Here is a 17,994-nt window from a genome sequence, read left to right as displayed (position 1 = left end):
TTCCTTTGATCACTTCCTAGCCTCTTATAGAAACTAGGTGCCTTATTCAAGACGCTGATATTACCAAAGTGACAAAGGTAATCTCTGGTAAGAGAAGCCTCACAAATGTGGGACCTGGCAATGCCAGTAATTATAGTATTAGCCTAAAGAATTGTCTACAGATGGCTCTAAGTCTTTATACACATTTTAGAAATTATAAAACTCTGTTCCACTTATAACACAAGCTTGTGGTATGTTACTAGCAAATCATTTTCCTTTTTTAATTTAGTGCCTGGTTGTCTGGATATGAAAGCCCTGTGGTATCTCGCATTAACCTGAGGATACAGGACCTAACAGGACTGGATGTTTCCACAGCAGAGGAACTACAGGTGTGTAAATGAGTATTTCAGTAACTAGTCACACCAGACTTTGGTTTGAATTAAATGGACTTTAAAATCTACTGAACAGCAGACATCCATGTAGTCTTCAGACAGCTGCTTTGGGGGATATATGCAGAGGCTTCTTTTTTGGTGTGCACTCAACTCCTTCAGGTGTTACTGAAAGTCAGACCTAATCAATATGGGAAGAACATCAATGCCTTGTTGTTTAAGTTGAGTAACTGAGCCAAATTCAGTCTTGGTATAGAGGGGAACCAATTCCATTTTCAGTGGAGCAGCACCTGCTTGTCCCAGGGCTGAGTTTGACTTAGAACCTGGAGGGAAGTAGAGAACAGTTGAAATTTCTGCTCTTTAAAGTGAGTGAGGTTTTTTGTTTAGAAAACTTTTTTTATTGCCAGCAATAAAACCAGGTTTTCTGATGGTAGCTCAAATTTTCGTGGGAACGGTCTCTAGAGAAATACTGGTTTTGACTAATATTTAAGGGAATGGGTTGTTTTCTCTGAATCCATCTCAAGATTAGAAAGTCTCAGGAAACTGATTGAGGACTTTATCCTTAATTCATCAGCATTGTTAGACATGGGGAAGATTGTGACTGCACGTGTATATTTTAAGTGAATTAAATAAATTCAGTAGTTGCAGTAGGCTGTGCTGCGGGATTTGGGGTCTTAATTTATCAACGTGGAAGCATCACATCTTACACGTAATGTGAATGGCAGTAAATGTTAACACTGTTGCAAAAAAAAAGCAAACATAATTCTGGGCTGCATTAGCAGGGGTGTTGTAAGCAAGACACAAGCAGTAATTCTTCCACTCTACTCCATGCTGATTAGGCATGTTTATCTCGAGAGCCCACAAAAAGTTGTTCCTGTTCTATTTAAAAAAAGAGGACAGCTACAGTAAAGCTAGTATAGTATTGCTCACTGCATAAACATTTGGACTGTGCTTTATGTGGATCTATGCTGTTATGCTTGGAATATGGAGGTAGTCCCTTTGCCACATTTCTCTAGTGCCTTTCTTCCTCTCTCTCATGAGAACACATGGTTACAGGGGAAATTAAAGCAGCTGTCCAAACAGGGCTTTGATTGAGATGGGTTGACAACCCAGTCCCTCCTACCCCCACCATTTATTTATTTATTTTTAAGGCACTCCTCTTATTCTTTATACCTCAACTGGAGTATTGTATCTAGTATGGGTGCCACATTTCAGGAAAGATGAGAAGACTGAGGGAGTACAGAACAATTTTCAAGTACATAAAAGGTGGTTACAAGGAGGAGGGAGAGAGAAACTGTTCTTTAACTCCTGAGGATAGGACAAGAAGCAATGGACTTAAGTTGCAGCAAGGGCAGTTTATGTTGGACATTAGGAAAAACTTTCTAACAGGCTGATTAAGCACTGGAATAAATTGCCTAGGGAAGTTGTGGAATCTCTATCATTGTCTAACCTGCTCTTAAAAATCTCCAAACATCCTGTCAGGGATGGTCTAGATAATACTTCCTTAAGTGCAGGGGACTGGACTAGAAGACTGCTCGAGGTCCCTTCCAGTCCTACGATTCTCTGATTAAGACGTAGAAAGTGTGACTGCTGATCATGAAACCAGGCTTGCCACCCTAAACAAAGTTCACATGAGGATAAAATGCCCAGGTATCCAGCTCAGAATAGAGGGCTCTTTAGAGCAGGGGTGGGCAAACTACGACCCGCGGGCCATAGCTGGCTTGCCACCTGATTTAATCCAGCCCTTGAGCTCCCGCTGGAGAGAGGGGTGTGGGGCTTGCCCTGCTCCCGCATTGGAGCGGGATGGGGGGGCCACTCCGCGCACACGTGCCACAGCTACCAGAAACTGCGGTGTGTCCCCCTTCCAACTCCGATGTTTAGGGGCAGCCAGGGGGCTCGTTGCACAGGTGCTGCCCCCGCAGATCTCATTGGTCAGGAACTGCAGCCAGTGGGAGCTGCAGGGGCGGCACCTGCGGATAGGGCAGCGCACAGAGCTGCCTGTCTGAGCCTCTGCGTAGGAGACAGAGGGGGGACATGTCGCTGCTTCCGGGAACTGCTTGAGGTAAGTGCCACCTGGAGCCTGCACCCCTGACCCCTTCCTGTGCCCCAACCCCCTGATCCAGCCCTGTTTCCCCCTCCCATCCTCCAAACTGATCAGTCCCTGCCCAGAGCACCTTCCTGCACCTGAAACCCCTCATTCCCATCCACATGCCAGAGCCTGCATCCCCTCCTGCACCCCAACCCAATTTTGTGAGCATTCATGGCCTGCCATACAATTTTCATACCCAGATGTGGCCCTCGGGCCAAAAAGTTTGCCCATCCCTGCTTTAGAGTGTTGTGTAGGATAAAGTGGCAGATGGAAGTCAGTAATATAGTGGACAAGAGAAAATGTGATCAGGCTGGTTACTAATATCCAAAACTGAGCTTGGTTTGAGGGAGAGCTTAGTTTGAGAGGGAGAGTTCCTGTTAAAGGATGGGGAAGTGATTTGGAGTGACACACAAGGATGTGTTAAGAACAATTTTGTAAGTCTTTTATAGAAGCTAATTACTATTTTATCTATGACTTGGATAAAGGACTTCTTGGTATAAAACAGACAGCCATTACAGGAGGGGAACATTACTCAAAATGACTGATAGACTAGAGGCAAGCAGGGACAGATGATCGCTCTTACACTTCTCTGAACAGAACTGCAGAAGCTGTAGTATCAAAAAGGTTTCAGAGTAGCAGCTGTGTTAGTCTGTATCCGCAAAAAGAACAGGAGTACTTGTGGTACCTTAGAGACTAACAAATTTATGTGAGCATAAGCTTTCATGGGCTACAGCTCACTTCATCGGATGCAAAAAGGTGACTCTCTTTGTTGATACTCTGTGCAATGGAGGAGTATTTGAAGGAGAGATGGTTCCAGCCGTGATCGTCAGTAAAGTAACCGCAGTGGAGTGAAATATTAGAGCTCTCACTTCAAAAACAGACTCTGCTGCAGAGTCCTAACTCATAAATAGTCTTGGATTCACTTCTGCTGAGCTAGTCTAACACTGCATGAAGGGTTAATTACCTGATTTTTTTCAAAGATGCCGAGCATCCCAACGCAGGAGTCTGACAGCTGAAGATGCTCAGCATCTTTAAAAAATCATACTTGGACCTGACCACCTTCAGGATTTTAGAGAAGGATTGTACAAGTCTATAGACTTTCTTAGTGTACATTCTGTCTGTGTATAAATACAATTTAAAGTGTCTATATGACTTAACATGGGAGAAGAGTGCAGGAAAGTTAATTCAGGGTAACAGAAAATGAAGATGTATTTGGCTGTCTCGAGGGCAGCATTTTCTCAGATGTAGCCACTTTGGCTGCATGAGGCCATCAGGGACTTGTCTTCTGGCTCTTCTTTCCCCCTCCCCCAATTGCCCCTGCTGCCTCCTCCGGCCGTGGGCTTTGGCCTTGTGGTGGCAGGTTTACCACTTATCGCCCCCGGTGCCTTCTCCGACCACACGGCAGCAGACTCCGTCCCCTGGCTGTGGGATTGGAGCTTGGGCCCCAGGATCCAACCCTGGCCATGCAGCGGATCTGCCCAGGGCTCACCCCCCAATAACCCCTGGCTCCCCATTTAGGGCTTAATTTGTTCCCATGCTTGCTGGGGCTGAGTAAGTCTGCTATGAAAGGTGATATTTGTATGTTTGTTAATGTCACTTTTCACAGCAGACTGAGTAGCTAGCTGAGTGGGAGGCTGTGAAATGTGATATTAACATACAAATATCACTTTTCACAGCAACAGACTTACTAGCAAGCAAGTCTTTTACGAAGAAAAAAACCACCCGAAAAAGACAAGAATGTGCAAAGCACCTTATTTGTGTTTCTATTGTGTTTAGGTCCAGTAAAGAATAGAGACAAGTGTAAATTATTTTTATTACTGAGTCTGCAAAAAAACAACCACCCCTCCCCACGTAAATAAATTACAATAATTTTGAGATGTACATGTGCATATTTATTTTTTTCCCTAAACTTAATTCAGTATTTTAGGAAAAATTGTTAGTGGCCACCGCAAGAGTTGGTGGCTGCACTCCAGGGCCACCAAAAAACCTTGAGAACCCCTATTCTAGGGTTTGAAATGCTATCATGAGATAGCTGTAAAAATGAACCCGAGACTCAGCTCAGAGCTAAACTCCTGCTTGTATTCTCATGAGTAGTCTGATTCATTGAAATCAATGGAACTATTCATGAGAGTAGGTTTAATAGGATTTAACTCTTTGTTATTTCACGGTATGCCCTACAGGGGAGGGATTTATTTTTTATGACTTCGAATTTTTTGTAGATGAAAGTTTTAAGTGTACAGGCTGGAGTCAAATATTCATTCTCTCTCCTCCAGATAATATACTGCTTTATTAGATTTTTATGCTTCTCCTTTCACTATAGGTAGCCAACTACGGCGTAGGAGGCCAGTACGAGCCTCATTTTGATTTTGGAAGGGTAAGTTCCTCTACTTCTCTGCCTTCACGGCTTTCTACTTCACATGCACTGTGTTTCTCTTTTTCAGGTGGCAAATTATGGAGTGGGAGGACAGTATGAACCCCACTTTGACTTTGCACGGGCAAGTAAAGAGGTGGAGGGGTAAAAATGACATACTGAAGCCTAGGCCTGTTGACTATGGCACAATATATTTTCTTTAACTTGTGTTAAATTTCATAGCCTATTAGCTCTTCTAATCCATATTAATGGGTAAAGCCCTCTAAACCACCAACTGAACAGGCATTATAAAGCAGTAAGATCTCCTTTCAAACTGTAAAACAGTATTTTATTGAGGGAGGTGACTAATTCTTTCAAACTGAAGGTATTAACCCCATTTTAGAAATGGGAGATGGACCAGGTATGACTGGCTCAGCGAACTGTAATAATGAAAAGTCAATGTAATAATCTTTAGTCACTGGTGCAAGTTGAACCAAAGTCTGCAGTGAATCAAAGTCATTACTACTGATGTCTGTTTTGGTGACGTATGGAAAATGATGATGTGGTCTCAATCAACAGTTTTCACTCTCACAAATTACCACAATTTGCACCCCCCTAGGTAGTCTCTTCAGAGAGACCAGGAACTGAATGGGCCTGGAGACTTAATTATCTTCTCTTTTCTAGAGAGAGTCCCTGCAGGTCAGGATTGTCTGGACAGTGTGGTGAAGTGTGCATTTGCTACTGCCTATTGCTATACCTTTAACGTGGAGAGAGAATTTCATTTCCCAGAGCTGTGAGTTTTAGCACCTTTCACTAGCAGTAAATTCTCGTACATCAATCCACTGCTTTTTCTGGTTTATAAATTGCATTAAAAAATTAATTGCCCAAAGAAAAAAATTAAGAGATGGCAAAAGCCTTTTATGTTCCCTCCCCTCCCAAACTCTGCTTTTGTTTGTTGCTTATTTGATAAACAATTTGAATTGCCTCATCTCTCCCTATCCCAACTGAATTTCACATGACTGGAAGTAATGCCATTTCAGCTGGTTGTTTAATGGGCATTTTATGTGTGATTAACATTGTCCTGTGAACCAAAACCAACAAATATGAAAAGTCCTGTCATCAAAGACATTGAAAATCATTAACAGTTTGTTTTCAGCTGCATGAATTAATTTCTAAAATAATGGCTTCTCAGAAGAATGACTCCAGTACACAAAAATATACGATGTTATTGTGCAGGGGGAAGGCATTGGAGACCGTCCCACAGATGAATATGTAACAGTAATTCGTCTCAACCAGAAGGAAAGAGTTTCCTGGCCCACAGTGTGGATGGTTCCTCTTGTGATGCAAGGGATACAGTTTTAAAAATGTTCTTTAGGGCAGCTCTTTGTTATAGCAGTGCCATTGTGGCATACGAAGGGAGGAAGTCAAAATTTATTTTTTTTAGTTGCTTTCTAGCTAACTCAGTATTAAATCAGTAATGTGGGCATGGCTTCTTGATTGGCTGAACTTCAGTAATTGCATTAAAATTAGGGCTGTCAAAGGATTAATTGCGTGAGTAATCACAGTTTTTTTAATCACACTGTTAAACACTAGAATGCCATTTATTTAAATATTTTTGGATATTTTCTACATTTTCTAATAGATTGATTTCAATTATAACAGAATAAAAAGTGTAGCGTGCTCTTTATATTTATTACAGATATTTGCACTGTGAAAAGTTTTTTTTTAGTTCACTTAAGAGATTGCTCTACAGTACTTGTATTATCATAAAAGTTGAACTTACAAATGTTATGTACAAAAAAAACCTTGCATTCAAAAATAAAAAAAGTAGAACTTGAGCCTACAAGTCCACTCTGTCCTACTTCTTGTTCAGCCAATCATTAAGAGAAACAAATTTGTTTCCATTTACAGGAGGTAATGCTGCCCGCTTCTTAATTACAGTGTCACCTGAAAGTGAGAACAGGTGTTCTCATGGCACTGTTGTAGCCAGTGTTACAAGATATTTAAATGCCAGATGCGCTAAAGATTCATGTGTCCCTTGATGCTTCAACCACCATTACAGAGGACATGCATCCATGCTGATGACACAGAGGCTTGGATCTTTATATAAATACATCTTAGAATATACATTTTATGCATTAATGCATGGTCATATTTTATCAGCAGCTTCAGCAATTAGAGCCAGACATCCTGCTTCTGAGAAATTGCAGCTGTAACACTAAGAATTGGATAATTTAATATCTAAGCTGTATAAAATGTGAAAGTTAAGAAAGCCAAATAGCACTGGCAGCAACATCATGGCACAAGGGCAAATACAGTAACTAGCAGGTATAGTCCCTACCAAAGGGTCACTTGTGCACTAGTATAAAGAATGGGGGCAGAAAAGGGAAAAGCAGATGGAAAAAGGGAGAAGGCTAAAAATCAGGAAAAGAGCCAAAATAGAGGTAGGGTTGCTGCATGTGTTAAAGGCAGCCAGTGAGGTATGTCCCCAAGGAAGTCCTGACCTCAGCCTGCTTCTCACTCAACTGAGGCAGTGAGGAGCAGATTTCCTTTGTGTAAACTCAGGTGCTTGTCAGTTACAATTAGACAAGTACTTAAGGCCTAGATTATGAAGGGGTTATATTAATTTTTAAGACAAACACAAAGGGCCATTTTCAACTTGTCATGTGGGCTGGAACCTTTTAATTTCAGTAGTTTTAGCAAAGGAAAAATATTTAACAAATAAACCAATATATACAATTTCCTTGCGCTCTGTGTCCCGAGCTCTTTGATTTTTTTTCTGCATGAGTTTGTTTGCTGGCACTGCAAGTGTCTGTCCACTGGTGTGCAAATTACATGATTAAAATAATGAGCATTTTATTAAATCAGTGTGTTGCTTTCTTTCACAGAAAGATGAGCCAGATGCTTTTAAAGAATTGGGAACAGGCAACAGAATTGCTACTTGGTTGTTTTATGTAAGTGAGACATTTTTAGCCATATCATTGCAAACTGTTTCTGCCAAAAATGTTAGTTTCTATTTCCGCATCTTTATCTTAGGCACTTGAGTGATTTCAGTTATTCTGATTTATGTAATCTGCAAATAAAGGCAGCTAATAATTGCTCAGTGGTAAATAAGAGTACCTTTTAAAATTAGGCCAACTTAAAAAAAAAAAATTAAGAAAACTTACAGCCTTGAAGGTCTTTTCTTTAGGTGCTTGAGGCTTTTTTTTTTTAAATCTGAAAGGTAGTTAACAGGTCTGACACTTCCTGTGAATACCCAAAGTTGTGAGGCACTTCGCTACCATCTGCCCTTCATGTAAGGAAGCCTTCTCTGTACATAGCAGGAGTCAGCTCTGCAACTCCTGACCCAGATCAACACAAGCACTTCCATCTAGGCATTGCTGGTTCAACTATTACTCTGTATTTTAGCAATAAGCCCACTACAACCCTCAGGCTTTCCAAGCATCTCCCTGGAGTCTTCACTCCCTTTTCCTCTGGACACATGGTATTTACAGATTTGGTGTGTCCAAAGAAATAGTACACTCCAGTTTACCCATTCCACCTCACATCACCTTTGCGCTTCACACAGCACTTAAATATGTTTACAGTGAAATCAAGTAGGTTTATTTAACAAAACATAGCGATTCAAGTAATAGCAAGTAGTAGTACTGGAAGCAAAAGGCTTACATTTAAAATAGAATCATAACATGCATTCTACAGCCTAGACTTAATTAAATAGATTCTTGCAGAGTTATGCTCACCAAAAGTCCTTGTAGTGTTTTACAGCCAGTCTTGGCTGTAATCCTGTTTTCATGAGAGAGACATGCTGTCAGATTGTCTCCGAGATGAAGGACTCAGTGTTTCTTTGACTCCCCAGATATACAAATCCTATTCTTAGTCTTCATTCATAAACAGAACACACACCCATAGACCCTGCTGATTTGTTTTTTCTTACAGATTTTCTCCCATAGATTGTATAACTGTTGAACTCGCACCTGGCTCAGTCTGTATATAAGCCTCCAGTGTGAGGCAGACAATACACAATATGCATGACCAGACAGGGAGAGAAGTGTCTGTTTCCTCCTGCCTGAAAGGAACCTGTGCAAGACCTGTTGTCTCGTGGTGCCCTGAGTTAAGAACCCAAATTCTTATACCTTAAGAACATAACTGAAACATACTTTTCAGTATAAATATGTAACTTCTTAAATATTACCTATACATACATTTTGCAGTGATTTGATGACCATTGGGCTACTGGTCTCAGAGACGGTACAACTTTTTTGTGAACTATTATGCATCTGTTTGACCCAGGGGATCCCTGTGCACCACCTGTGCCTTCTACCAGTTGGCAACAAGCAGTCCCAACAGGCACATGCAGGAAGTTGTCCATCGGTCCATGCCTCTCCTTGTGCTCCGAACTGAAGATAAGGAGTGGTGCAGATCAGCTCCCTCTTACCCAGCACTTGGCCTGAGTCAGAAATCTCTGTCCAAATCCATTTTTGCAGAATCTGCAAATATACAATCTGTATTTGTACATAGTTTAAGTATTCTTAGCTTCTTAGAGTTTATGGTCTAGTTAGCTTAGTTTCTTCCTGCCTCATGGAGCTTCTTCCTGCAGAGAAGGATTATACTCCGTCTTGGGGTTTAAGAACTGTCTTCTGCCCCAGCTCCTTCAGTCAGTGATGAACACCAGCATTGCCTTTACTTAGAGGCTCACAACCACCAAGTGCAGCCTTTGTCACGAACCTGAGGCACGAGAGCACCGTGTGAGGAAATACCACATGGAGAAGGCCACAAGATCCCAGTAAGAGAGAGACCCCTCCAGTGGCCTCAGACTGTAGGCAATGACCCTATGAGCACAAGTTCTAGAGCAGAGGCTATAACAGCGCTAAGCCCAAAAAACCACTGCCTCTTACCAGAGTAAGGGGCATTCTTGTGGGAATAAGAGATCCCCTTCTAGATCTTCCTTAAAATGAAAGTATCCCTCTCCAAATAGGTCCAAGTCAGGTAAGTCCTTGCCTACAGGTCCTGAGGAGTTAGATCCACCTAAATCTTCCGTTCAAGAGGGGAAGTTGTGAAGGAAGAAGAATCAGCCAGTTCTAGATCCAGCTCATAGGACAAAGGATCAGCATCTACCAGGATGGACTGGGAATTTGACTTTGGACTGCCCTTCAACAGCACTGACATTCCAGCAGGGATTGGCCAACTACCATGCTCTCAGGTGCATCAGTCCCAACCTCCAGAACTCCAGTGTGGTCTGAAACTTTTACCTTGCCAGAGGATAGTTGTCTTACTCTGCCCACAACCTCCTTTCCTCCTCAGGCATGGAAGAAACTACCCCGAGGATTCTCCCCTACCTTTTCCACAAGCTGGAACATTTCTCTACCAGTAGATTGCCGGTAGATTATGAACCTACTTTCTCATCTGTTGAGTCCAATGTTCTAGATGAGTCTGTCTCCTCCTAGGGAGACTAACCCAACAGAACCTCTAAGAGGTCTTGGAACGGTCCTCCTTCAAGATACAACTGCCCACAGAACTGCATTAGTGGGGTATTGGTCCCACAGGAGCCGTATGCCAGACAGCCCAGATCTGTGCACAAGCCCTACCAGCACTCTTCTCCTAGCTGATACCAAATGACTGAGTACACAGAGGAAGAAATTAAACTAGAGGATCCACTGGTACTGATTGTCCCAACAGGCATGTCATTGTCGTCACCCAGAGGTGGTCACTCCATTATTGCCATATCAATTGATGGCTACAGCTAATATCAGGTGTTTTTGCAGGGGATGGTGACTGAGCTCCAGCTCTCTCTTGATGAGGTCCGTGATGCACGTTCTAAACTCCTTGACCTCTTAGAACCCTTGGGCCCTTCTCTGGTGGTCCTCCCAATGAACTAGGGCATTTTGGCATACCTCTGCACACTCATCCCAGGGAGGCTAAAAGAGCAGAATTCCTCTTTACCCACCTAGTGGGTAACTCCCTAGTGGTGCAGGCAGCCACAGAGAGATCAAGATTACAACACCCCAGGGCAGCTCTAACAGATAAAGTCTCTAAATGCAGCAAATGCCTTGACCTTCTGGAAAGGATTTTCATCAACCAACCTCCAAGTCAGAATTTGCTAACTACAAGGTCATGCTTCCTCAGGAGGACAGGACTCAATTCCAAGACCTCATAGAGGAAATCAAACTGGTGCCTGAGACCTCATTCCAAGCGGCAGTGGATGTGGGTGATCCCATGTTTAGAGCTGTTGCTAAAGCTATAGTTATGATGCTTGAATCATGCCTTGATTCTTCAGGATTCCCCAGGGAGGTCCAGAATATCATTGAGGATTTGCCCTTACAGTCTAACTCTTCAGCAGGAAAGTTGATGAGTCATTGCACTTGTGTAAGGACTCCGGACAATTCTCCACTCCCTGGGCATTTATATCCCAGCCCCAAAGAGAAAACAACACAAGCAGGGTTATAAACCCAGACGTGCCTCTCAGCCATTTTATCACTAGCACTTATACAAGCTGCCATCCAGTGTAAGAGCATACAAAGATGCGGATATACTGCTTCCTCCGCCTCAACTGTCACTGCTCTCTCCCACTCCACCACCTGGGGGTTTCTTTTGATGGGGCACTCTGTGTAGCTCTACTGACGCCATGCCATTCCTTGCTAACACCAGACTTCTGGTGGTTGCCTTGCCCACAACTTCCTAATTCCAATGAGAGGAGACTTCATTCTCATGACATCAGATGGGCTTTGGCATTCTGTCTGCAAAGAACAAAACCAATTAGGAAGTCTTGAAGGTTAGTTGTTGAAATAGAGTGATTGCAAGGAAAAGCATTACCTGCGCGCGCGTGCTCTCTCTCAGCTGGTGCGTATTCCTCCTTTAGACAGGTGAAAGCACTAGACCACGAGCAACCTCAACAGCATCTTTTACAGAGGTACCTATACTACATATTTGTAGAGCGGCTACCCTGGAGTGCCATCCATATCTTCATGAAACATTATGCCTTAGTGTAGGCCTCTTTTGCAGCTGTTGGGACACAGTTTTACAGACATCTATACCAACTGCATCTTCGCACCCTCCTTCTTTTTGAATACTGCTTACCAACCATCCACATGTGGAATACACATAGGGACCAGTACTTGAAGAAATACTTATCTGTAACTGGAGGTTCTTTGAAGTGTGGAGTCCCTATTTGTATGCTACTACCTGCCCTCCTTCCCCTCTGCTTCCGATCTTCCTTGATTCATGGTAAGAAGAACAACTGGAAAGGTGTTGGTTTGCACTGTCCTTTATAGCCTCAGTTTGAGCATGAGGAGACCAAGTGTGTGGGTGCAGAACAATAGACATTACTTGCTAAGAAATTTCCAGTCTAGGTGAATGGAGTACATGCATATCCATGTGTGGAATACAGATAGGGCTGACACATGTCAAAGAACCTCTAGCTACAGATAAGTGATCTCCATTTTTCTAGCTGCCACAGTATTTGTACTCTGCTCATCATTGAGGCATCTGAAAGTCTTACAAATTCTGGAACAAGAATGGCTATCACATATTGTGTTTAATGCTACAGGGCCATAGCAAATGTGATTTTACAGCTAGTCACAGAAATTGTGCCCTTAATGAGGAGTCAGAAATGAAGGTTTTTAGTAACTTAATATTTTATTGATGTGGTTTTGGGAAAGCACTGAGTAAAAGTGCTCTTATTTTCTCTCCTTTACAGATGAGTGATGTATCAGCAGGGGGAGCTACTGTATTCCCTGAAGTAGGAGCTAGTGTTTGGCCAAAAAAGGTAAGATGAGTTTTAATGCAACTTAGATGTTACTCTCCCACTTTCCCTCCATTAATATCCAGCTGTGAGGAACTGTATATTTGGATGTTTAAATGTAAAATGAAAACTTCCAAATGAATTGATTAAAGAAAGTACTAGGCCACCAATCCTGCAAACACTTAAGCAGTACCATTTATTTCAGTGGAGCTACCTATGCAAGTAAAATTGCAGGTCAAATCTAGCTGTGCTTGTGCAGAGTTTCTGTTTGCTGTTCTGCATGATTATGATTCAATGCATGTTAAAACTTCATAGACTGCTGAAGCCAATAGGTCCGAAACACAAAACTTACCTTACTTGTAATTTGGGTCAAACTCTATTTGCAGGGGAAACCCAGACTAGCCAAGCAGTGCACAGAATAAAACTCCTTTTTAGAAAAATTTGGGTTGTCTTGTCCTCTGTAGGGAGAGAGCTGGGTTCCAGGGCCACTTGGCAACCTGGCTATACTGCCCCAGACACATCAGGGTCATGCCCTTCCAAGCCTGGACAAAATAGTATGGTGGGGGCCAGCTGGGAGGGAGAGGGCTGCTTAGTGAAGTTGAGCCAGGGCGATATGGACAGGATCAATAGGCCACTTGGCCTGCATTCTAATGTTCAGTTGCCACAATGACCACTCACTCCTACCAACAAGTTTTCTTTGTTTAAAAGAAACCAACTCCTCTCCCCACCCCCAACTAGGACATCAAATGGGAAAAAAAAATTAACACAGTTCAGGTTTCCCAGGGGCAGCTAGTGCCTTTCCAGAACATCGAGTTCAGCAAAACTCATTCAGAAAACCAGGAAATAAGGAGTTAAGGTAAATGCCACATAACTTTACCTCTGCTCCCCTGGAGCTGACAGTAGTCACTGTGAATTATCTACATGCACTGCAGCTGCATTCAACGTGAGTGTTTTAACTGTACTAAATGGTTTTAATGGTGGAGGCAGCAGGGGGGTAGACATTTGTTTGTGAGCTGAGAAGAGTCACAGAACTGCGAGTATATGAGAAGTTCAGGATTTGCACCCCACCTCCTGTGTGTGAGGAAAGGAAAACAAACAGCACATGTACCTTGAGGAGCCACTGTGGATCATTTTATTACAAAATTTTGTAGGTTGTTTCAGGAGCAAGTTTCGGGAGGGTCTTGCCATGTAAGGTGGAACATGAGAACAGGTTGTAGATGGGTAAGGGAAAGTAGAGGTTTAGGTGGTATCCTGTAAGTGTGAAGCAGCTGTTTAAATTTTACAAGTGTGCTGTGCTGTCAGGAGAGTAGAGTGAATGAGTGTAGGGCAGGTACAGGAAGCTTTTTTCCTTTTCACTGTAAATTAGAGTATGTGGGTTATGGGGCATTGCTCAAAGAGGGCAATGTTAAGGTTTATGTGGGTGGTTTACCTTAACTTTGCATTTCCTAGTTTTCTGAAGTTTGTCTTGCTTAACCCAAACTTCTGGAAGGACATGAGAAGTCACTGGAAATCTTAACTCTGTGATAACAAAGGTTGTTGCCATTTAAATAAACCTTACATTCTGGATGCACACAGGGAAAAAAAGTCAAATGTTTTGGATTTATTAAAACAAAGGAACGAACTATGGCTAGTGAATTTTAATTGATTGTCACCATACCCTTCATGATTTTAGCGGATCTCAAAAGTTCAGACCTAGGGCTTGTCTACATGGTGAGGTAATTTTGCACTTTTACTCTGTTCTAGAAATCCCTGCACCCACAGTGTTGCACATTAATTGGTACATGTAGACACTGGTGCACACTTCTAAAGGTTCCCTAGTGCACTTTAACAAACAACACTTTAGGAATCACCTCCCCATAATGTTTATTATTCCACACTGAAGACAAGTTTTTATTCATAGCTTGGAAGAGAGAAGTGTGTTTGCTTTTTCAGTTCCCACTCAGTTTCTTAACTTTGAGTGAACGAGTTGAAGAAACTGAAATGAAGAAAATGTTTTCTTTGCACCTGCAGAAGAGGTTGCTGCCATCAAAAGCTGGTGTAGCACTGCAGCAAACTCAGGTTCCAGGTGCTTAGCCAGTGACTTCCTGCAGTTTCAGTGCTTTGACTCTCTTTAGAACTTGGCAGAAAACATACTTTAATATTATATTTTGTATTCAATTTAAATGAATATTAAGTTTAGGCTTTAACGGGTTGTCAAGTTTAATTTTAAATACATTCATTTAAAAAATTATTGTAAAAGTCATTGATTATTAGCCCTGCTAGAAGTAAACTTTGTGTTGCATAAAGTAAAATATTATGTTTGTATTGAAATTTCCAGGGAACAGCTGTATTCTGGTACAATCTTTTTCCAAGTGGAGAAGGAGATTACAGCACAAGGCATGCAGCCTGTCCAGTACTAGTTGGAAACAAGTGGGGTAGGTATCCGTTTTCTGCCAAATGTCTGATTTTAGTTTCTTTTTACTTCGCTGCTTGTGGTAGAATACAGTAGAGCCAAAGCTGCCAGCTCTTTTCAAAAGAAGAGAGCTAGTACGTACCTAGCTACTTCATACTAAGGTTTTCCCAATTTGCAAATATTGTGGGGTTTTCTTCTTAGGCTTAGTATGTCAAGTTTCAGGCTATTGCTTTGACATTTATATTTGGGGAATAAAGCTTTTCTGATGCATGTGCTGATAACGTGTATTTAGTTTAAATAGAAGTGGTGACCAATGCTATTTTTGTGTCTCACAGTATCCAATAAATGGATCCATGAACGTGGTCAGGAATTCCGAAGACGGTGCACTTTATCAGAGTTGGAATGATGCAAACTTTTCCCTGTCCTGTACTCGTTTGTGTAAAATATGTCTCCCCCATTTAACTTTCTACAATTTATTAACACTCCACTACAGGTACAATCTCCAACCACATCCAGTATTTCATCTGTGAAGAAACACCTACATTGTTTTAGTTCACTCTACAATATCCCTTTTAGAGAGAATATAGTGAGATTTTAAGTTTTTCAGGCTAGAAGGACAAAATATAGTTGTCAGAAATAACAGGGATAATTTGTGATTTATAGTACCCTTTACTCTGTAGAATCTCTGATCAGCAGAGAAAGCCAGTATGTGATTTCTGTTAGTCCTCACAAGCTTGAGTTTACCAGTGGTAAAAAACATGAACAGTCTAATTTCAAGCACAGACTTATTGTTTGGAGGGATGCATTAAACCAGTCCTTGTCTCCAGCTCTCAATTCTTTGTTGTAGTGTGCCTGACCACTACAGTTGAACTGTGGGCATGGTTTGTGTTTCTCCTAGCCTGTTTTTCCACTACTACAGAAGCCCAGACTTAACTGACTTGTAAATTCTCTCTCATGTCTCTGCAGTGAATTTGACTTGTAACCCAGAGAATGTGAGCCTGCAGTCATATACACATATGTGTTTTGGCTGTGCTGTGTCAGATACCTGTGTGCATCAGAACAGCCTGACAGAAATCATGACCTGCTTTCCAGGTCTAGTTTTGTTTTAATGACTTAGTTTGTCCATTAAAAAAAAATCTGCGTCTTAGTAATAAACCTTTACATTCATTTTGGGGACAGTACCATCTTTGATTAAACAAAGCATTGTGCCTTAGGAACTGGAATTTTCAAAGTGGTTATGAGGTAATACGCAAGCCTCAAAGGCTTATTTGTAAAAAGCCAAATTTTCCCATGCTGAAATCTTTTGTGACAAAGGCAATCTATTTATAATCTTCACAAATGCTTTTTATTTTGTGTATGTTTTGATATGTTGTGGATATTGAATGCATGCCATAATTGTGACTGGCTTTTTACCAACTCTTGACTGAATTCATACAGGATGTACATGAAAGTAAAAGTGAGGCACACCAGAACCTAGCAGGCCACCCTCTGTCTGTCTAATCTTGGATTATTAAATGCTGAAAATTTAATAGTGTACAGGTAGCCCCATTTCAGATAATTGGATTTTCTACCTGAGTGAAAACCTGAATATTGAGCCCAAAAGGTCAGAGAATCCAACTATTAACCTATGCAAATACTTTGTAGTACCTTTAAATTGCATCCCTCTTCAGAAGGATTATAATAAAAAAAGTTAAATCAAGTAATCAATGGCAAAATAAAATCTAGCAAAGAAATACACACCAACCGAACAGAGTTCTTGTTCTCTGAATTTTGACTCTTTTACAAGAGGAAAGAAAGGGGCACTGAGCGGGGGAGATGAAAAATTTGTTAATCCCCTCATTTATGTTTGTCACTCAATTTTTTCTTCTTTGTCCATTCATTCCTTTCATATGCTTTCTTGTGGTAGCAATGGCTGAAGTTTAGTCCTGCAATTTTTCAGGAAAATAGAGTGGACATGGCTAAGACAGATTGATAGACAGGAACAAAAAACCAAAACACCTCCATTCCAGTACCCCCCTCTATGTAATCAAACAGTTTCTCTTGTTAGAGACATCCAAGTAATAGTGTGGCAGCAAAGAGTCTGTATTTTCTTCTTAAGCAAAACTCACTCTTCTTACATTTTGTCAGTGCCTTTTTTTAAACTCTGAGATTTCCCATTTTTTTCTTTTAAGAAGTTAAACAGTCAGTGGTCATCTAAGTTACTGCTATATGCTTGCTTGAAATATCTATTGCTCAAACTGGAAGAAAGCCAGGCTATGCTCCAACCCATCTTTTACTTTCAGTCAGCAGTAGTGAGAAGATGGGGGTATAGCATACCAACCTGTAACTCCCAACTCAGTGCAAGCAAAGACAAACACACCTTCCTTCAAAAGATGGCTAAACAATGGTTTGGGGCCTATTAGACTTCAGTTGGTAAATTCAGAAAATAGTGTCTCCTTCTGCACCCACCCATCAATAAGCATTTCTAATGTTCATAGAAACTTATCTAAAATTCTAATTAGTATTGTTTCAATTGCATGATGCTTAAGATCCAGAAGTAAAATCACTTGATAGTGAAAATGGACAAAAGAAATGAACTAAGTGAAATTTAGTTTCCTACTAGTGAAAATGTTCCATTGGATAAAGTTATATCTAAGACTGGTTAAAGGTGTTGAAAATCATTAAAAACTGAATCCTTCCAAGCCTGGTTAGTAGGAAAAGAAACTATTTACTTTAATTGTTGAAGACCCATCTTTCATTTTTCCTACTTGAAGCATTCATACATTTTAACACTATATAAATGTAAAAGTACTATTGCTTGCTGCCTTATCTATTAACTTTCTAAAAAGGGCTTTCAGATCAAGAGTTTGGCTCCTGTGTGAATGCAGTTTAGTATTAAATATGAATGACAACTATCCGGTTCATAGTGACTGACATTTGAAAACATTGCCTATTAATTTTTTTGTAAAAGTTTTTTAAATGTAAAGAACAGGCTTAAAATAAAAAGTCACTGCCACTTGCAGTGAAAATCCTCAACATCAAACTTTTGTGATCTGTTACTGTCCATTTGTCAGTTCC

The 17,994-nt window shown here is 41.2% G+C and overlaps 1 protein-coding gene across 9 annotated transcripts in view; it reads left to right on the top strand.

Annotated features, from left to right (window-relative positions):
• Positions 1 to 17,959, top strand: part of P4HA1 (prolyl 4-hydroxylase subunit alpha 1) — a 65,997-nt gene extending 48,038 nt beyond the window's left edge. For 4 of the 9 annotated variants that reach the window (XM_073353643.1, XM_073353637.1, XM_073353638.1 and 1 more), the window contains 6 exons: positions 269 to 368; positions 4,778 to 4,831; positions 7,696 to 7,761; positions 12,501 to 12,569; positions 14,863 to 14,959; positions 15,273 to 17,959. In XM_073353643.1, the coding sequence (XP_073209744.1) occupies positions 269 to 368; positions 4,778 to 4,831; positions 7,696 to 7,761; positions 12,501 to 12,569; positions 14,863 to 14,959; positions 15,273 to 15,343 (457 nt within the window). In that variant the 3' untranslated portion in view covers positions 15,344 to 17,959. Of the gene's footprint in view, positions 1 to 268; positions 369 to 4,777; positions 4,832 to 4,898; positions 4,953 to 5,491; positions 5,601 to 6,043; positions 6,468 to 7,695; positions 7,768 to 12,500; positions 12,570 to 14,862; positions 14,960 to 15,272 lie in introns of those variants that run through there. The other 5 variants (XM_073353641.1, XM_073353640.1, XM_073353639.1 and 2 more) reach the window with 4 other exon arrangements.
• Positions 17,960 to 17,994: the final 35 nt, after the last annotated feature.

The sequence above is a fragment of the Lepidochelys kempii genome, chromosome 7, assembly GCF_965140265.1.
Source record: "Lepidochelys kempii isolate rLepKem1 chromosome 7, rLepKem1.hap2, whole genome shotgun sequence".
NCBI classification, from domain to species: domain Eukaryota; kingdom Metazoa; phylum Chordata; order Testudines; family Cheloniidae; genus Lepidochelys; species Lepidochelys kempii.
The sequence above is the reverse complement of the archived record's forward strand: the minus strand, read 5'-3'. Positions and strand labels throughout refer to the sequence as shown.